Source organism: Papio anubis, chromosome 14 (genome assembly GCF_008728515.1).
Source record: "Papio anubis isolate 15944 chromosome 14, Panubis1.0, whole genome shotgun sequence".
Lineage (NCBI taxonomy): Eukaryota > Metazoa > Chordata > Mammalia > Primates > Cercopithecidae > Papio > Papio anubis.
In genome coordinates this window covers 90308991-90327994 of record NC_044989.1, presented here as the reverse complement: position 1 = coordinate 90327994, position 19004 = coordinate 90308991, and the positions used below count along the sequence as shown (strand labels likewise).

General features: G+C 46.1%; 1 protein-coding gene across 1 annotated transcript; it reads left to right on the top strand.

The window, feature by feature from the left end:
* Window positions 1–7893: 7893 nt before the first annotated feature.
* On the top strand, window positions 7894–12747 carry IL1F10 (interleukin 1 family member 10). The gene is made up of 4 exons (XM_021924553.2): window positions 7894–8069; window positions 9527–9726; window positions 10039–10166; window positions 10468–12747. Exons 1-4 carry the CDS (start codon window positions 7894–7896, stop codon window positions 10678–10680), a joined length of 717 nt encoding a protein of 238 aa, XP_021780245.2. The 3' UTR covers window positions 10681–12747.
* The last annotated feature ends 6257 nt before the right edge of the window (window positions 12748–19004 follow it).

Sequence of the window (19004 nt, the reverse complement as noted above, 5' to 3'; positions counted from 1 at the left end):
CAAATGCATTCGTTTTATTATTGCAATTTTTTCCAATACTTTTTATTTTCTTTCTCACAATGAACAACTATCCTTCATTCACCCAAATATTCTATTTAAAAGCCAATAATACAACATTTGTTGAATCACCTGGTTCTGCAAGGTTGAGATCCTCTAGTCTTATGTGCCAGGAATCGACTCCAGTGTCCCCACCCAAACCCTGGGGAATGGGAGCAGAAGCCAGAGGAGTAGCCCATATCTGAGCCCCAGGTATTCCACCTGCACCTCGCCTGTTGGACCAGCTTGGTAGGTTGAGAGTCCACTGAGGCACTAGCAAGGAGGTGGCCGGGACAGACGGGGCTGCCTCTATGGGCCTCGCCAGCTCCAGCCCAGATTCAACTGAAGTCCTCAGGCAACAGGCAGCACAGCTCCTACCCCAGGCCTCTCAGGGCTGCCAAGAACATGAGCTCTGGATGCCAGGCTGTGTTTCAGACCCTGTTCACACTCTGTTTGTCCATGGGCCCAGAACTTGTGTTGTTTTGCTTTTGGGTCCTCCATCCATCCTCTCTGCCTAGATAAATCTCTCATCTTTCAATACCCTGCTAAGATGTCACCTCCTCCAAGAAGCTTTTACTGAGTTGACATCCCCCCAGCTCTCTGATCTGGCAATGTTTTGTGCCCACCTCCCTGCACTGTAGTACCTTAACTTGGAGTCTGTGGACCCTGGGATGACCTTAAGGTTAGGGACGTATAAGTTTGTTTCTCAGCACCTTGCATAATGCTTGACACATAATGAAAACACAATGAGTATATAATGTGGAAACTATTTCTCCACCCTGGAATATTCTCTCCCTCTTCTCCACCCATCTAAACAGGCCCACCCTTGAGGGAGCAGCTTAAATTCCACCCCATTCTTGAAGGTTTCTCCAGCCTGAATTTGTTGCTTCCTCATTTGTAGAATGACAGAACTCAGAAGAGCTTTAGCCAGGATGAGCAGACAAAAGTCAGTAGTAAAAGGAGGAATATAAAATGCCTCCTTCAGGAATGTACGGGCTGGACATCATGACCATACAAGTGAAAAAGAGTTAGTGGCTTTGGATTTCTGCAATTTTGTTATAAATCACTGGTCTGGACCTGTATTTACAGAGATGCAATACTCACATCATGCGGGGTTTGTACAATTGCAGACACTGAGGAGCAGAGAATGTTCCAAGGTCAGGCTGTAGGGAAGAGGCTACAATGTGGGAGGTATTATCCTGAAAAAAGCGATGCACAGGGAGCCCTCTTCAAGCACTTAAAGGCTTGCCAAGTAGAAGAATATGCTTGTTCTGTGTAATTCGAGAACACACAAGCAGAACGAATGGGTGCAAATTATGTGGAGGCTGTTTTTCCTATATGCCCCCCATATTTTAACCACAAAGACCACAAACATTGGTAGTGCTTCTTCAAGAGGTTGTGTGGTCCCTGACCCTGGAGGTGTTGAGGCAGAGCCTAATTAACCAATTTCTCAGGGATGCTATAGCCAGATTTCTCCAATTGGAGGGAGACTATGATTCCATGTCTATGAGATGGAGTTTCACTCTGTCGCCCAGGCTGGAGTACAGTGGTGCGATCTTGGCCCACTGCAACCTCTGCCTCCCAGGTTCAAGTGATTCTCCTGCCTCAGCCTCCTGAGTAGCTGGGCCTACAGGTGCATGCCACCATGTCTGGCTAATTTTTGTATTTTTAGTAGACACGAGGTTTCACCATGTTGGCCAGGCTGGTCTTGAGCTCCTGACCTCAAGTGATCTGCCTGCCTTGGCCTCCGAAAGTGTTGGGATACAGGCGTGAACCACCACGCCCGGCCTAAAGTCCTTTCAATTCTAAGATTTTTTTTGCCCAAGGAGCTTCTCTGACACTATTGTTTCCAACATGCCCTTGGCCCACAGCTTAGAGAGTCTGGTCTTCTTAATTATCCTTTCAAGTGTTTATGACTTAGTTCCTCAGCTAGACTGTAAAACTACTTAACAACTGGGACTGTGTATTGAATGTCTTTGTCACACAGCAGTGTAAATGCTGGGTAAACACTCATTGGTTGCCTGACATAGTAACTCATGCTTTAATTCTTCCTATAGAAGGGTGAGAGATTGGGAGAGTGGAAGAAGAATGATCACTGGCCTCAGAAAGCAGAAATCTGGTCCCATTTCTGCCCATCTTTTCTCATTTCTCATCCTGTAGGCATCTGAGTCTTAGACCCACCTATCCCACTTCCTCAAGAAGTCCTTGGTGGAACTTTGCAAATGACCAAAGAGGAAGAATTACAATAAGGTTGTTAGTTTCCAGAGAACATTACACCTAAGCTTCTCCACCCTTGTGATGGAAGGATGGATGATGGACGGATGGATGGATAGATGGATGGATGGATGGATGGACAGAAGGACAGAAGGGTGGATGGATGGATGGATGGATGGAAGAATGGACAGATGGGCAGATAGATGGACAGATGGGTGGCCGGGTGGGTAGATGGATGGGTGAATTGAGTCAAGTAATGTCAATTAGAGACCTGAGTGTTCTTTCCTGTGTGCTCTGCTCACACTGTCATATTTCCCATGGCACATGATGGCTGCTCAGTCTCAGGATGAAACTGAGGTCAGTATCTTTGCAGTTGGGTTTCCTTAGATGTTCTGTCCCATCAAGCCGGTACCAACTAATTAAACCCACTGAAAAGCACAGACTCCCTTCTCATCTTTCCAAACAGAGCCACACTCACAGTGTTATCAGCCCCTTCTCTTACTCTGGCTGTCTGGCCACAGCCTGGATTCAGGCATCAGAGTTCATTCTGTCCTTGGGTTTGCCAGACATTCTCTTGCATTCACCAGCTCTTCAAGCCTAGGATGGAGCCTCACGGGGCACCAAAGATGTCTGACCCCAGCACTGTTTATCTGGCTGCAAACCCACTAATAACATAGTCAATGACAGTAGGTACAGAGCAGGGGCCCCATACCTTGTTTCTGCCAAGGCTTTATGGATGACTCTCTCCCCCTTCAACAAATGCTCATTAATATTCCCACCATCTTATTATTCATACTGTATCAAAGACGTTGTGAAATCCCCAGGCTTTTCTTCCTTCATGTCCTGCAGCCAATTATAGAGATTGGTGCAGGCCTGACCCACCCTTACCAGAGAGTATAAACACAGTGCAATGCCCTGGAGAGGTCAGTTGGAGTCTCCAGGGATAAGGGTTCCAGGCACCCAGGATCTGCAGGTCAGTGATGCACAGGCAGTATTCTCTCTCTCTTTTCTTTCTTTTCTGCTCTCCCCTGTCAATATCTCTGATAGGCCCTCTATCCCTTCACTCCTCCTGGCAAGCTGTCTAGGTAACAAGATATTCCCCTCATAGAACATGGTGGGACATCAAAAACATTTAGGAGCACATAAAGGGATTTGAGGAGAAGGAATAGGTTAAGCCAAATCAAGATTTTTTAACTACTTAGAACTACTGACTTTAGAAAGTCATCTCAAAAGAAACCATCTGGGCCAGTGGTATTCAAACTGTGTTTGGTGAAAGCTTAAGAGTTGTTTTTTCTTTAATTTTTAAAAAATTTTTATTTATTTATTTATTTATTTATTTATTTATTTATTTATTTTTTGCTCCTTCGGAGCTCCTCAGTGTCTTCTTTGTAGGCAAGAGAAATACTAGCAGGTCTCCATTGCTTCCTGTGTCAGCAAAGCAGGTGCCCTTTATCCTTTATACAGTCATTAGAATTCTGCATAAAATTGTATTGTGCAACTTAAAACAGTTTTGAAAGATAGCTTACTCAATCTTTCCATCCAATGATAATAAGTTGAAGGCCCAGGGATAAAAGGTGGCAAGATAAATTGGTAGCAGAGCTAGGTCTAGGACTCAGCCTTTCTAGTCAATGTCTGCTGTGTGTGTTTCCATGTCCTGGCCGTAAGGACCAGGGTATTTCAATTAGGGTGGTTGGAGAGAGCTTCAAGTGAGCTGTAAGCCATGCTTCATGACTTCAAGATCTTATTAACTTTTATAAGGGAAACGAATGTCTTTATGTACAACAATAAATAATACAGTAAAATTTAATAGGAGCTCAGAGTAGAGTTACAATAGTAAGGGAAAGATTCATTAAACTCTGACTCATGGAATTATAAATAGTTTGGCCTAGAAAGAACCTTTATAACCACATAATCTAATCCCATGAATTTGGCCTAGAAGGAACCTTCATAACCACATGATCTAATCCCATGAATTTATAGATGCTGAAACTGAGGGTTGGAGGTTAAAAGACATAACCCTGTATGTCTAAACTGTAACTGCACTGGTAATTAATTTGATAGAACTAGATACTGAACCCATCTATATTGATATCATCTCCAGTGATCTTAATATCAAAAGATCTGAATGGATGACAATGAGAAGGGGTGACTTTTGAGGCAGGGACAACAATGGACACCTGTGAGTATCTCCACTGAGAAGATAAGAAAGGAATTATGTTGCCAGGAGGCGTGGTTTGGTGTCCATGGAGAAGTGAGACGCTATCACACAAGAAAATCAGCGTCAAATGGTAGCAAAATAGTCAATCACTGTAGAATCTAGAGCTGCACAGGGATGTGGTGAAAAAAGCCTTTAGAACGTGGGTCCAGATTCCTCACATAGGTTGGAATGAATGAAAGGTAGAAAAACCAGGAATACAAGTACAGTAGTAATGGTGATTAAGAACACAAAGTTGTATTTTAAAAAAAGAACCTATAGGGACTTGATAAGTTAGACATCGAGTCAGGAGAAGTGGGAGATATTGTCAGAGTCTCAGGTTTTGAATATCACTGGTGAGAAGAATATTATGACAATTAGACAAATGAAATTGGGAGGAATGTGTGGGCTGGGAGAAGATAATTAACTTAATCTTAAATATATTTGGCAGGATGTCCAAAGTGAGCTGTCCTGTAGGCTGCAGGAGGTAAAGTGGGATGTGCAGTCTGCATTTGGGAGGTATTAGCCCAAGATGATCATTGCAGCTGTAGAAGTCAATGAATTGCAGCTTCATATGATGTGAAATAGAAGTGCTTAGGACCTTGTTAGCCTTAGGGGTGGTCCCAGAAGGAGGTGAAATCTACAATGGGAGAAAGAGGTGTGAAGGGGGTCATTCAATGTCAAGGGTTCCAAGGAGGCAATGACCAAATATCAAAGGAATCAAAAGAATCTTTGGATCTAGCTCCACAGAAGTTAATATTGGTCTTGGAGAGAACATGCCACATAGATACTGTGCAGGAGAATGAGGGGAGGATAGGACAGTGTGCTGTGCAAAAGAACGTGGGGAAAGTCCAAGTTTAGTTGGTAGGGGTACTTGAGCCAGGACAGGTGAATTGAGGAGGTCTGAGAGCCAGATGTCATGTCCAGGGAGAAATGAGAGGAAGAAAAGAGGGATACAGACTGAAGTTCAGTGAAAAGTCACTTGAGGACAATAGGGAGGGGAAGCTTTGGGGATGAGGCATGTGGCACATTGGGAAGGACTTGGCACACAGCAGAGGCTCAGCACCAAGACCCAGGCTCTCTAATGGACGAGACACTAGCTTCCTACTCCTACTCACTTCATCACAATCTATCAGAACCCAGGCAGAGGGAGCTGAATAGGGGAGCCTTTGGGAAAGACACTGTACATTTTGACTGTGCCAGAATGGGAGGTTTCTAGGACCCATGGGATCCAGCTGGACTGGACCAGCACTGAATTCCTTCCAGCTCTTTGAGCTGACACTGACCCAGAGTGGGAGTCATCAGCTTGCTGTCCAGCTTCACCCAGGGCCCTCCACTTAGTCTGCCCCACCTAGATCTGGGCACAGCTACCACACTGCCCACTGTCCTACTGCCACAACCAAAGAAGCCCCAGCGGTTTGGCCAAGGGGAGCCCATCACCAAGTGGGCTTACATTGAGACCATGATGCTGTTGAGTTATCTGCACTGGGGGACTGTCTGGTCCTTTAGGACTCAAAGTCCTGGCCAGGAGGAACCAGCAGCATTTGACATCACCTGGTTGCGTATTTGAAATGTACGGTCTCAGGCCCCAACCCAGGTCTGAAAAATCAGAATCTCTATTTTAACAAGAAAGGCTGCAGGTGATTTACATATGTATTAATGAGTGTGAAGAATGAAAGTACACCAGTTCCCAAGCAGCCCAGCTCATTGCTGGAATCACTCCAAGTCCTACTGAATTAGAACCTTCAGCCCAGGAAATAGTAATTATACAGAGTTCCCCAGGTGATGCGGATGGACAGGTACATTTACGAGCAAATGACTTTAACTGAACACTTCATTTAAAAAATGTTGAAACTTACTTGATACTACAAAGGAAATTTATGTTCATTACAGGAAAATTGTTGATATGTTTAAAAAATTACTCATGAAGCCATAGGTAAGTGGTGCAACAACACGAGTAACGTTTCTATGTATGTGTCTCTCTCTATGTGTGGATTTAAATAGAATTACAATGTACACTTGATTTATAATCTGCATTTTTCACCTAATATATTTTGAAAAATTTTATGTGATAAAACAGGCTTCTACAATATCTTTAACAAACACATACATCCTTATTTATTGAATTTTATCATAATTTCTTAGCCAATTATCTATTACTGAAAATTTAGATTTTTTCAACTTCTCACTACTGTAAAAAATTACGCAGTGAACAATTTTTGTAAGTAAACATTTGGGCAATCCATTATTTTCCCTAAGAGTAAGGGAAACACGTGCAATCACAAAGTATACAGAATGCTTTAAGACTTTGATTCACAGTGCCAACGTCCCTCCAGAATTTGCACTTGTCAGTCCCTATTATCCTTCACTCTAAGTCTCAAAGTCATACCCCAAGGCCTGGGGAGAGAAAATGACTTGTCCAAAGTGACAGTGGCAGACCCAGTACTAAAAGCCACCTTGGCTATAGTCCTGTTTCTGGAACTTGAGTGCTGAGGTGGTTGGAAGCCGTGCCCTCAGCACCCACCTGTTCCTCCTCACCTGCCCCCGCAAGGTCCCCCAGCATTACTCTATTCCTCCCTGATCCCTGTTACTTTCTTCCACCTGCCTTCTTCCTTTCTCTTCTCTCATTTTCTGCTTTCTTATATTTTTTCTTCTCTATTCCCTTCTTATTTGGTAAGAATCAGATCCACTCGGTAAACCTCAGCCCTGGTCATACTTGCATTACTTTCCTGAGCTAATTTCCAGCTTCTGATTAGCTCTGGGTTTAATTCCATGCTAAATTCTGGACTGGCCTTTCCAATGGGTGATCATTTTAGGGAGGAGCTCTAGGACAGGATAACCCATTGGGAAGGAGCAGAGTCATGTGAAGCTGTGTGGCCTGGCATTTACACAGGGCCACTATCTTCACTTTAGATTGTTCACCCTCAAAAACACAAGTGCCATTTTCCATCTGGAACAGAATGGGGGAGTTTGGACGGGCTGTTTTCAGCAGTCTTGGCCAAGCACTTCTAGTCGCTAGAAATGATGCTTTCCAACTCTCTGGGGGGACCCCACCAGCCTCACTGCTGCTGGAGACCCCTTCTAGTTGTGCTCTCTTCTTTCACTCTGGGCTCTAGTTATCTAACCCTTGACCAGTTACAGGGGTGGAGGTGTGTTGCCCCATTGGCCCAAAGGGCAGTGGGACTGGGTTTGAGCTGGGCTTATCCTCCAACTGCGAGGGAGGCTACAGCACACTCCACCCCACTCTCAGGGCTGGGAAGTGTTGTGGCTCAGCTATTTGGGGAATCTGTTTTCGGGTTTCTCAGAACCAGCGCAAGCACACACGTTCCAGGCTCACACCCCTGGTGGCTGGACTTGCTCCCGGATAGCCTCAGTCAGGGAGAAGCAGAGCTGCCTGGAGCCTGCTGGGTTGGTGGAAGCCTTGGTGGATTCTGGCAGGCCAATTATAGATGAATGACCTGGGGGACCCGTGCAGCCTGTGGCTGAGTGGTTCTGAGCCCCAGCATGTCTGCCCCTGGCTTCACCCAGCCTCCTTTTGTAACTGCCCTTCTCTCCTCCCCATCAGTGAGGACCAGACACCACTGATTGCAGGAATGTGTTCTCTCCCCATGGCAAGATACTACATGTAAGTTGTCCTGGCATGTCCCTGCTTTCCCAACCGGGGGGTCTGGGGATCACGTGGGAAGAGGAAAGGAATGCTGAGTCAGAGGATGAGGCTCCTTCTCACCTTAGAAATTGCAAGTGCCCCATAATTAAGCTTCATCATCACCACAGTAGCAACAGCTCTTTCCTGAATGCCTGCAAGATGCCAGCCAATCTACTGCCTCATCTCGGTCCCAAAAAGTCTATAAGGGGAGTGTTATTAACCCCATTTTACAGAGCTGGAAGCTGAGGCTCAAAGAGGGTAAATAACTTCCCCCATGTCACACAGCTACCAAAAAGCAGAGCCAGGAATCAGACTGCATGTCCTCTGTGCCGCTCCATCGCCTTTCTGAAATCTCAGAAACAGTTCTGAATCTCAATGACAGCATCTTGATGGTGGTCCCTGTGGCCTTTACTCTCAGTTTGGGCTTCTAACACTTACTTACATTTCATCTCATTTGAGATTTGCATCCTTCCTTGTATTTTACTACTTTGTTGTCTGTGATTGTGTCATAAGCTCCTTTGAGGAAGGAGGTGAGGCATAAGAAAAACAAAGTAGGACTCTGGGATGCATTTTCTCTGCTCCTCCCATGGACCCTGTAATGTCCAGGGCTGTGTCCTGGACAAGGTGGGTGGGGAGCAGTCCTGGTCTCAAGGAGACGACAGCCCGGCTGCGAAGCAAGACACATACATAGGAAGCACACAAATGACAAAACAGATGTCAGCGCTTCAGGACAACTAGCCTGGGTTCTGGTCTCCAAACAGAATGCTGCTGGCGTGTGAGTTGTCACATCTGGGTTGTCAAGGTAGGAGGGGAAATGCCAGTTAGCAAGCCCAGGATCTTTTTGGAAGTTTATTTTTATTGTGCAAGTGAACCTGCTTTAAACACGTACAGTCATTAGCTAAGGGTATTATCATGAGCTGCTATTGAGCTAGAAAAATTCTCCTGGAGGTGGTGGAATTGGTCCAGAGATTCCACCCTAAAAGGTTAATGAGAGCTCTCCAGCCCTGACAGTGGCTGACAGGCATCTTTGAAATCAGCCAGGTGACTGAGTTAATAACCTGCATGACTTTAAAGTCTTTAAAATACCTGAAAAGCAACTCACACTTCAGTATACACTCAATTAATCCCTGTACTAAAGAGAATAAACATTTATAAACAATTAGGGCAGGCCCAAAAAATTTAAGATAAGGTTCACTGTATCCTAAAGTCGTCTGAGCCGCACTAAGAAATTTCTCAGGAAGCCAGGAACATTTTCTCTACCCCTCTGTCAGAGGGCATTGGCTCTCCATTCTCCTCTGAAGGCCTCCCCAAACCATGACAAGGCAGGAAGCACAGCCTCTGAAAAGCACGAACACGGGAGACCTTCCTTGCTTTAAGGCTGGCCTGGCCTTTACCTGCTCTTGGGAGTGATCGTTCCCCTCTTACCACCTGTGAAGGAGAGAAAATCCCCCAAATGCTCAAGTTGGTGATTCAGAGCATGGAGGTGGCAGGGCTTGGGGGCCAGTGGTGCATGAAAGGAGTGGGCCATCAGCACTGTCATACTGTTTCAGAATTAAATATGCAGACCAGAAGGCTCTATACACGAGAGATGGCCAGCTCCTGGTGGGAGATCCTGTTGCAGACAACTGCTGTGCAGGTGAGTGAGCTTCTGGGGCCTCCACCCCATGCTCCATCTGCCATAGGCCCTCCCTTCTCTTCTTTCCTTTCCTCTCCAGCAGATGGTCAGCAGCTGCCCCCAGTGACAGTGAGAAGGGCCAGAGAGCAGCTGTGGCCTCTAATAGTTAGGGGGCATGACTCCTGCAGACGTCCTGGCTCACCCTCCAGTCTGCATGCAGGGCCAGGCCAGGTGTGCCCATGCTCAGTTCCTTCCTGCCTGAGCCTTTACCTGCCAAGAGCCTGCAACTTGGGGCTCCCTTGTCCCTTGACTCTTCTGTCTCTTCCCTCCTAGAGAAGATCTGCATACTTCCTAACAGAGGCCTGGACCGCACCAAGGTCCCCATCTTCCTGGGGATCCAGGGAGGGAGCCGCTGCCTGGCATGTGTGGAGACAAGAGAGGGGCCTTCTGTACAGCTGGAGGTGAGAAGCCTCTCCCCATTCTAGCGGACACTGCAGACCTGGCCTGGCCCCTGGGATGCTCTGGCATCTTTGTGCCTATCTGTGGATTCCCAGCCAGGTCCACATGTCCTCCTCCCTCAGGTTTCCACCATCTCCCTCTGCATCTAGCGCCAAGAGTCTTGCCCTCTAGAATCTACAGAAGGCAGTCCCTTGGGTAAAAACCAGCCCTGTCAGGTCCTTCTTTGGCCAAGCCCCAGAAGCCCCCAGGGCTAACACCTCCATCAGCACCCTCATTCTGCAGCCATCCACCTTGCCCCCACAGGATGTGAACATTGAGGAACTGTACAAAGGTGGTGAAGAGGCCACTCGCTTCACCTTCTTCCAGAGCAGCTCAGGCTCCGCCTTCAGGCTCGAGGCTGCTGCCCGGCCTGGCTGGTTCCTGTGTGGCCCGGCAGAGCCCCAGCAGCCAGTACAGCTCACCAAGGAGAGTGAGCCCTCGGCCCGTACTGAGTTCTACTTTGAACAGAGCCGGTAGGCAGACAGGAGGCTGTGTTTCAGGCTGGTGCCCCCAAATCAAGCTCATTCTGCTCAGGGTCTATGGTAGGCAGAATAATGTCCCCCCAAATATGTCCACATCCTAATCCCAAGATCTGTGCATATGTTACCATACATGGCCAAAGGGGTTTTGCAAATGCGATTATGTTAAGGATCTTGAGATGAGGAGACAATCCTGGGTTATCCTGGTGGTCTCAGTACAATCGCAAGGGTCCTTGTGAGATGGAGTCAGGAAGGGAGAGTCAGAGAGAGACTGGAAGATACGATGTTTCTAATTTTGAAGATGGAGTCAGGGGCTTTGAGCCAACAAATGCAGGGGTTTTTAGAATGTGGACAAGCCAAGGGAAAGGGTTCTCCTCTAGGGGCTGCAGAAGTAACACAGCTCTGCTGACACCCGAATTTCAGCTCAGCAACACCTATTTCAGACTTCTGACCTCCACAACTGTAAAAAAATAAACTTGTGTTATTGTAAGCCACTAAGTTTGTGGTAATTTGTTGTAGCAGCCATAGAAAACTACTACAGAGCCTCATTCGATCCTGTGTCCAGTGTTTGATGCAAGAGACTTGGTGAGTTCTGAGAAGGCTACCCGCAGCTTCTTCTCCAGTCCGTCTGCTACGGAGCCTCTAGAAACAACCAAGAAGCCCCAGGCAGAACTCAGTGTCCTCTGCGCAGGGACAAAGCCTTGGGCGGCTTACAATTTAAATTCTAGCTCAAGTCTTGTGATTTTCTACTAGATACTTCACAGTGAATCTATAATTCCATTGTTGACTGTTGGTATTGTCCGCTATCTGCCAGTTGCTTTGAGTGTGCAAAGCAAGGAGTAGCAAGGGCCAGGCAATGTGTGTGTCCTGGATGTGTTGAGTTGAAGGTTACAGTGGAGTCCCTAAATTGAGGTGACTTGATATAGCTGGGAGTACAGGGCTGGAATTCAGCTGAGAGTTTGCAATTGGAATCCATATCATCCTCAGAGCTTAAACACTTCTCTATTTCATGGAGAATATTTGGTTGGGCTCAAGCTAGAGCAGAAAGTCTGTGGTATCAGGACTCAGAGAAGGCATGGGCTGCTGGTGCTCTCCCTCTGGTGTATAACTACTCAACATTCACCTAGCATGTTCTGAGTTCCGATCACAGGACAGCAATTTTAAGAACCATCTGTCGTCATCCTCAGAATGACTCTTCAAGGCAAGCATTGTCACCTGCATTTGACACATGAGGAAACTGGACTAAGAGAAGTGAAATAACTTGCTGAAGGTCATATGAACTATCTGTGTTGGAACTCAAGATAAAACTTGGTACAGCTGACCTCAATGCCATTTTGCAAACTTTTATTCCACTTAAGGAGCTCAGGATAGAATGGTGAATAGAACCAAACTTCCTTGTAACTGATAATTGAATGGGAGAAACACTAAACAAGCAAATAAACGAACAAGAAAACAGAAAGGGCACTTTTCACCATCAGAAGGTGAGGGCAGCAGGTATTCAAAGGAAATATTAGATAGGGGGGTCAGGAAAGGTTGGTTTGTTTGTTTACTTTTTTGAAGAGGTAACCTTTGCACTGAGGCTACAGACAGGAAGGAACTGTGACTAGAAATAATCAAGGCAAAGAAGTAGCAAATATGTTGGTCCTGAGACAGAAAGGAGCTAGTGTGTTCAAGTAACAGTAGAAGGCTGGGATGGGGCCTGGAGCCTGAAGAGCAAGGGAGGAGTTTAGGCAGTGAGCAAGACCAGCAGGGTTGGGTCATGTGTGGCCTTGAAGGCAAAGTAGAGGCTTCCAAGTATTAAGTGTGAAGGGAGCTACACGACAGGCTCTGATATGTTGTGGTTCTTTCTCTGAGCTGCCTCTCCACAGCCTGTGTGTGCCCCAGGAACTTCATCAGCTGGCTAGCCCACTGTAACTGTGTGTTTACATGGTGGGACTCTGTGTTTTTTCAGCACATATTCTGGTCAATTTTGTGGCAGCCATGGCCAGAACAGCTGCTGGTAATTGCAGAAGAGGCTGAGTAAATGCAAAAATCTTAAACAAGTTAATGGATAATCATTCTTCTTCTTCCCCTTCCCCTTCCTCCTCTTCCTCCTCCTCCTCTTCTTCTTCTTCTTTTTCTTCTCCTTCTCCTTCTTCTTCTTCCTCTTCTCCTCCTTCTTCTTTTTGTTCCTCCTCTTTCTTCTTCTCCTTCTTCTCCTTCTCCTTCTCCTTCTCCTTCTTCTCCTTCTCCTTCTTCTCCTTCTCCTTCTCCTCCTCCTCCTCCTCCTTCTCCTCCTCCTCCTTCTCCTCCTCCTCCTTCTCCTCCTCCTCCTTCTCCTCCTCCTCCTCCTCCTTCTCCTCCTCCTCCTCCTCCTTCTTCTCCTCCTCCTCCTTCTCCTTCTCCTTCTCCTTTTTCTTCTTCTCCTCCTCCTCCTCCTTCTCAGGACAGTGTCTTGCTCTATCACCCAGGCTAAAGTACAATGGTGGAATCATGGCTCACGGCAGCCTCGACCTCCTGGGCTCAAGCCTTTCTCTGCCTCAGCCTCTTGAGTAGCTGGGATCACAGGCATGCGCCACGATGCCCAGCTAAATTTTTAAAAAATTTTTTGTAGAGACAGGCTGTCATCATGTTGCCCAGGTTGGTCTTGAACTCCTGGGCTCAGGTGATCTTCCCACCTCAGCCTCCCAAAGTGTTGGGATTACAGGTGTGAGCCGCCACATCTGGCCAATCACTTGGTTCTTGTTGGGCATTCATGATACCGTGTGAGAAGAGCTATGGTACCAGGTAGAGAGACACTATTGTAGCCTAGAGGTGGAGCTGGCAGGGAGCGCTGGGCAGGGCTTCCCAGAAGAAAGAGCATTTAATCTGGGCCTCAAAGAAAAAGCAGGTGTTTTCCAGGCAGAGAACACGGGGATGGGCATCCCAGGCAGAAAAAGCCGCTCAGGAAGGTGTGATGATGGAGAAGAGCTCCCAGCACATCTGAGGTGAGTCATCAATGTGTCTGGGACACAGGGCTTGGACTGAGGAGTTGCTTCAAATTCAGATGAGAAGATGGGTGGCTCCTGATTGCAAATTCCTTGTGAAAGAGATTTTTTCAGGGAGGCTCCAAGGAATCATCCAGGTATTTCAGGCAGGACCCAAATTTTTATCCTGGGTTCCCCAGATCAACACTGGGCCAACACAGATGCTACTGGGTCCTCAGCTCTTCCCAGCCACGCCCTCCCTCCCCTTCTCCCTCCCTGATTTGTGTTTAGCGCAGCACCATGCTGTGGTTTCACAGTCAGCCTGACCCCTGCTTCATCTTCCCTGACCAGTTCATCTCCTTCATGCATGTGTTGAAAGACAAACTTTGGCATATTAAAATTTTAAGGAGTTTATTTGAGCAGAGAATGATTCATGAATCACAATGTGCCAAATTGCAAGCAACTCAGGGCTCCACCCAGGGGGCACCGGAAAAACTTTTATAAGTTGTTCAGGAAGCGAGAGGAAGAAAAAAATTAATTGGTTAAGTGGAAAGTCTCTAGTTACAGGATAGTCGGCGGTTCCCGATTGGCTAAGCTTAAGTTTCATTTTCTTAGTCAATGACCATTCACTCTGGGTTGGGTTTTAGTTTACTTAGGCAGGAACCCAACATGCTGAAGTCATCTCAGCCTAATACCTTCCCAATTAATTATTTTAACACATGGTAACTCATTTCTGCTGGCCCTTCCCTTGTGAACTGTGCCCACGGGCCACCCAGGCAAATGCAGGCTTCCTCCTACTTACTAGTGGTACTGTCCCAAGTTGAATCGAGTTCTTATATAATTAAAAAAAAACATTTCAGCATGTAAAATATGCCAATTCTGTATCAGGACACAGAAGAGGAAGAGGACATAAAGACTTAGAAGGCACGTCTCTATGACTGAAGGACACACAGTGCAGATGGGAAGACCAGACTTTGTGAATAAAAGCTCATATTTATTGACTGCAAGACACCCCAAATAGCACTAAGAATCAAATTCTGCAGGACTCTGGTAGAAATAGTGATGGGACTTTCTGGCACTAGGGATTTGAAAGTAAGGAATGGAGGCAACTTCCGACAGGTGCAGTTCAGAGATGCCAAGAGTTTTCTTCTCCCACGCCCCAAGGCTCGTCCCTTAAATTCCTTCTCCTCCCTAGAAACCACACCAAAGTCTTCACTGCAAAATCTAACCAGGCTAGAGGGTTATTACTATGTGAATTCTAGGGAGAGGTACACTTTAGGTCTTATCCACTATTTACATCTAAGAATGAACTGGTAGGTCCGGAGAGAGAGTAAACAGACAATTAGAACACAGTGTGGCCAGCTTTCGGTCAGGCAGCACCAGGGAGCAGGGTGGGTGGGGAGGGAGAATGTGTATGCCTGTATTTGCATGATGTGTCCATGTATGTGCATGTGTGTGCTGTGTGTGCATACATGTTTACAAGAGACTCCAGATGTAGGCAGCAGTTGATTCATAGAGGGCCTAGTCTTTGTTCCAAGAAGCTATGGAACAACTTCACACAAGAGGGCGATGAATCCAGGGTCTCCTATAACCTGCATGTCCTGAGTCATACCACCAGGATTCAAAAATCTAGTCACTCTTCCCTTTGGCCCAAATTTTCATCTCACAATCCTAGGCCCTCATCTCGCATCACAATAGCCCCTACAAATACCTGCTCAAAATGTTGTACAGAAAACTCCGCAGGACACACAATGCTTGTCAGTTTTAGGGAAATCTAAACTCAGATTTAGTGAAGAATAATGAAGACAACTTTAAAGGATACTAACTTTACCTTGATACCATTCTCTAAAATATACAACTATTTCATAAATGAACTTGACAGAAACAAGTGTAATGAACATAAACAATAAAGTTAACATCTTGGACTGAAGCACTGGCATTCGGGCTACCTGACTTTATTTCCACTTGGATTTTACATTTGCATAACCAAAAGGGTTCACCAGAATTCTACCAAAACTGAGTCTATCTATCCCCAGAGCAGATTCCAATCTCCGCCCTCAAAGGCACAGACTCCAAGCTGTCTAGAGACGTGATCCCGGCGCCCATTTCTGAGGCTGGGAGCCTGCAGTGTGGCCTTTGGACTAAAGATGGCGACAGAGATCAATGTTGGCACTGCCTTTTTGGGGCTAGGTTCTGAATGAGCTCTAACATTTAATTCTTCAAGTACTTAGCAGCTACTCTGTGTCAGCCCTTGTGCCTCAAATCGCCACCTCACTTACAGTAGATATATCCTTCCACGCAATGCGTGAGAGTAGAACTGGATCCTGTGAAGACTTCAGCAAGTCTGGGTGCCCATTCTTTTGGGTAACAATTTTGTTAGCTCCCGCTTGTCACGAGGGACACAGCCCCTGCTCTCTAGGAGTTTAGAGCTTAGGAAGGAAGGCAGATATTAGACACATACGCACTTTGACATTTTTCCCACCTGTGTGAAGGAGCACCACACGAATGCTTGATCCCTTCTCCCCGTGACGGAGACATTGCTGTGAATCTGTCTCGGGTACGCTCATCCCCTGCAACTCCCTTGGAAGTCCTTGCCCAAGCTCTGGTGGCAGAATTGGGTGACAAAGGATGCTGGGAGCCTTGAGTTCTAGCAGAAGTTCTTCCACACTGGACTATTTCTCATAGACATTTTCAGAAGGTTCATAGTCATAGGACCCATGATACAAAAAATAGCACTGGTTATGTAAGTTTGTCTGAATAAAGGACAGCAGACTTAGGTATCAGCTAGTTATGCATTTTGTAGACTGGTTCCAGGGCACACATTCCAATGAGCGCTCATAAGCTTATGTGAGAAAATGTGTTCGTTTTCATACCCTCTTCCACATGCCTCTCCCTGTTCACACCCTCTGCTTCAGACACTGGTCTCCTCACGGTTCTCCAAAGACACACTCCAGGCACGATGCTACTCCAGAGCTTCAGCAGTAGCTTTGTGTTTTGAACACTTGTTCCCCAATTACCTGCCTGGCTTGTTTCCTCAGTGAAGCCTACACTGGTTACCCTAATTAAAACTGCAATATGCACCCCAATATGCACCCCCTCGAATCTCAGCACCCTTAGATTACCTATGGTACTATCACTATTCTAATACACTCTATAATTTATTTTTTATTTACAGTACTTTTTTTCCTTCATCCTCCACCAGGGTGCAAGATCCACAGGGCAAAAGATTTTCTTTTTGCCTTGTTTATGTATCACCAGCATGCACAAGCATTTATGATGTGTCAGGCACTCAGCAACATTTGCTGAATGAAGAAAAGAACCCAAATAGGATCCCCAAAAGGGTCCTACTTAGAGGTCATGCTCTGTGGAGAATAGCACCAGGATCCCTATCTAGATTTATCAGGAAAGACTGTGGCAGCGGGTGGGAGTAGTGGGAAAAGGGTCTAGTCCCTAGAAGGAGGACTGGTGAGGGGTGGACAGAATCTCAGGGCTCCCAGTCAATGTCTGAAGCACTTTGCATGGTGTCTCAGTTATCTATTGCTGAGTAACAAACCAACCCACAATGCAGCGATTTAAAACATCAATGATTTATTATTCCTTCTGATTCTGTGAGTTGACTACGTGGTTCCTCTGCTGATCTTCCCAGGTCTCTGCTGCATTCAGCTGGAGGCTCAGCTCAACTGGAAAGTCCAAGATAGTCTCTCCCATGTCTGGCTGTTGGTGCTGATTGTTGGTTGGGGGCCTTGGCTCTTCATGTGTCCTCCCATCCTCCAGTAAACTGGAATGACTTTCTTACATGGCTATCTTAGTGCTGCTTCTCAAAAAGGGAAAGGTAGAAGCTGCAAATGCTTTTGAGGCATAGGGTCCAAAACTCACATTTGTTAGGAAGGACTGTGACAGCGGGTGGGAGTAGTGGAGAAAGGGTCTAGTCCCCAGAATGGGGACTGGTGAGGGTGGATGGGATACTGGAGCTCCCAACCAGTGTCGGAAGCACTTTGTTATATCCTGCCTCATGTTATTCACTCCTGCTATAGCCTATTGGTCTAAGGAAGTACCAAGGCCAGCCCTGATTTATGGAGATGTGGATAGAGAAATGGATTCTTCCTCTCAAAGGGAAGATCTGCAAAGAATCTGTGCCCAAAGTCATTGTAAACAAATGGAAGAGGAGGGGGTAAAGCACAGGTTGACTGATTCCTGAATGTACACTCTTGACCATCATGCTATATGCTGCCTTCATGAGAAACTGACATGATTGTGTAGGTAGCAATTCATTCATTCATTCATTCTTTCTTTCTTTCTTTCATCAAATGTTACTGACCACTTGCAATGTTCAAGTGCAGAGCTGAGCATGGGTCATATAGAATTGAATGGGGTCCAGGACTTGGTACTCCTAAGGAAGATGAGAAAGCCAGCCTTACCCAAGCTCTCTCAAATCTTCTTCATCTTGCTCAGTGGTTTTAATGCTAGCTAGGAGCCCAAGGGAAAGGGTCAGTCCTTGGAAGGACTTCCAGAGGAAGGTGAAGCCCAGCTGGAGTCCCAGTCTGTGGGAAGTAAACTGGGAGAAGCAAGGACAGGCTTAAGGCTTAGCTTCTGCACCAGGGGCTATGTGTAAGGTTTGACTTCTTAGCCTTCTCAGGTTCGCACACTACTCCTCATTCCTTCATGCCCTCCCAAGCCCTGAATTTGATGTTGAGCAACAGTGAGAGCTTAATCAATGACTTTGAATGATTCGTATGCAAGCTGAGAGGAATATCAACAAATGTTTTGTCAGATATTCCCAAGAGTAGCTTGACCCAAATCCAAGATTATCTCTATGGTCTGCCCCTTTACATCAACTCAGGATGTTGTTGACATTATATATTTGCATGCTTACTATGTTAAAAATGCACTATCAGGAAACCAGAGGCTCTCAAATGATCTTAACCACTTATATCAGGATCAGCTGAAATGCTAGTTAAAAATGAAGATTTCTGGGCCTCTACCCCTTACTGGCTAACAAAATTGTGGGGCTGAGCCTAGAAAGCTGAATTTCTAGGCAGCCTGTGGATTATTCTTACGAAGATTCTGAGGATCTCCAGCCTCTACGGAACGTCACTTCTTCCATGACCGTTTCTGCCACTGATGCTGAATAGACAGAATCCCTCCTTACTACCACCACCGGTAACATGTGCTTGTCACATAATTTAAAAATAAAGCCCCCTGCTGAAAGTCACAAGTCAGCCCCACAGAAGTTAGATCCCAATCAGGGAACTTGACGCTCGGTACGTTTATGTTCCTATGACGAAAAAGGGAATAACTAAAACAGGAAGTTGAAAATCAAACTTTAACTTTCCAGTATGGAACCATGCGCCAAATTCTGACCCTCTTTGTTGCTCTC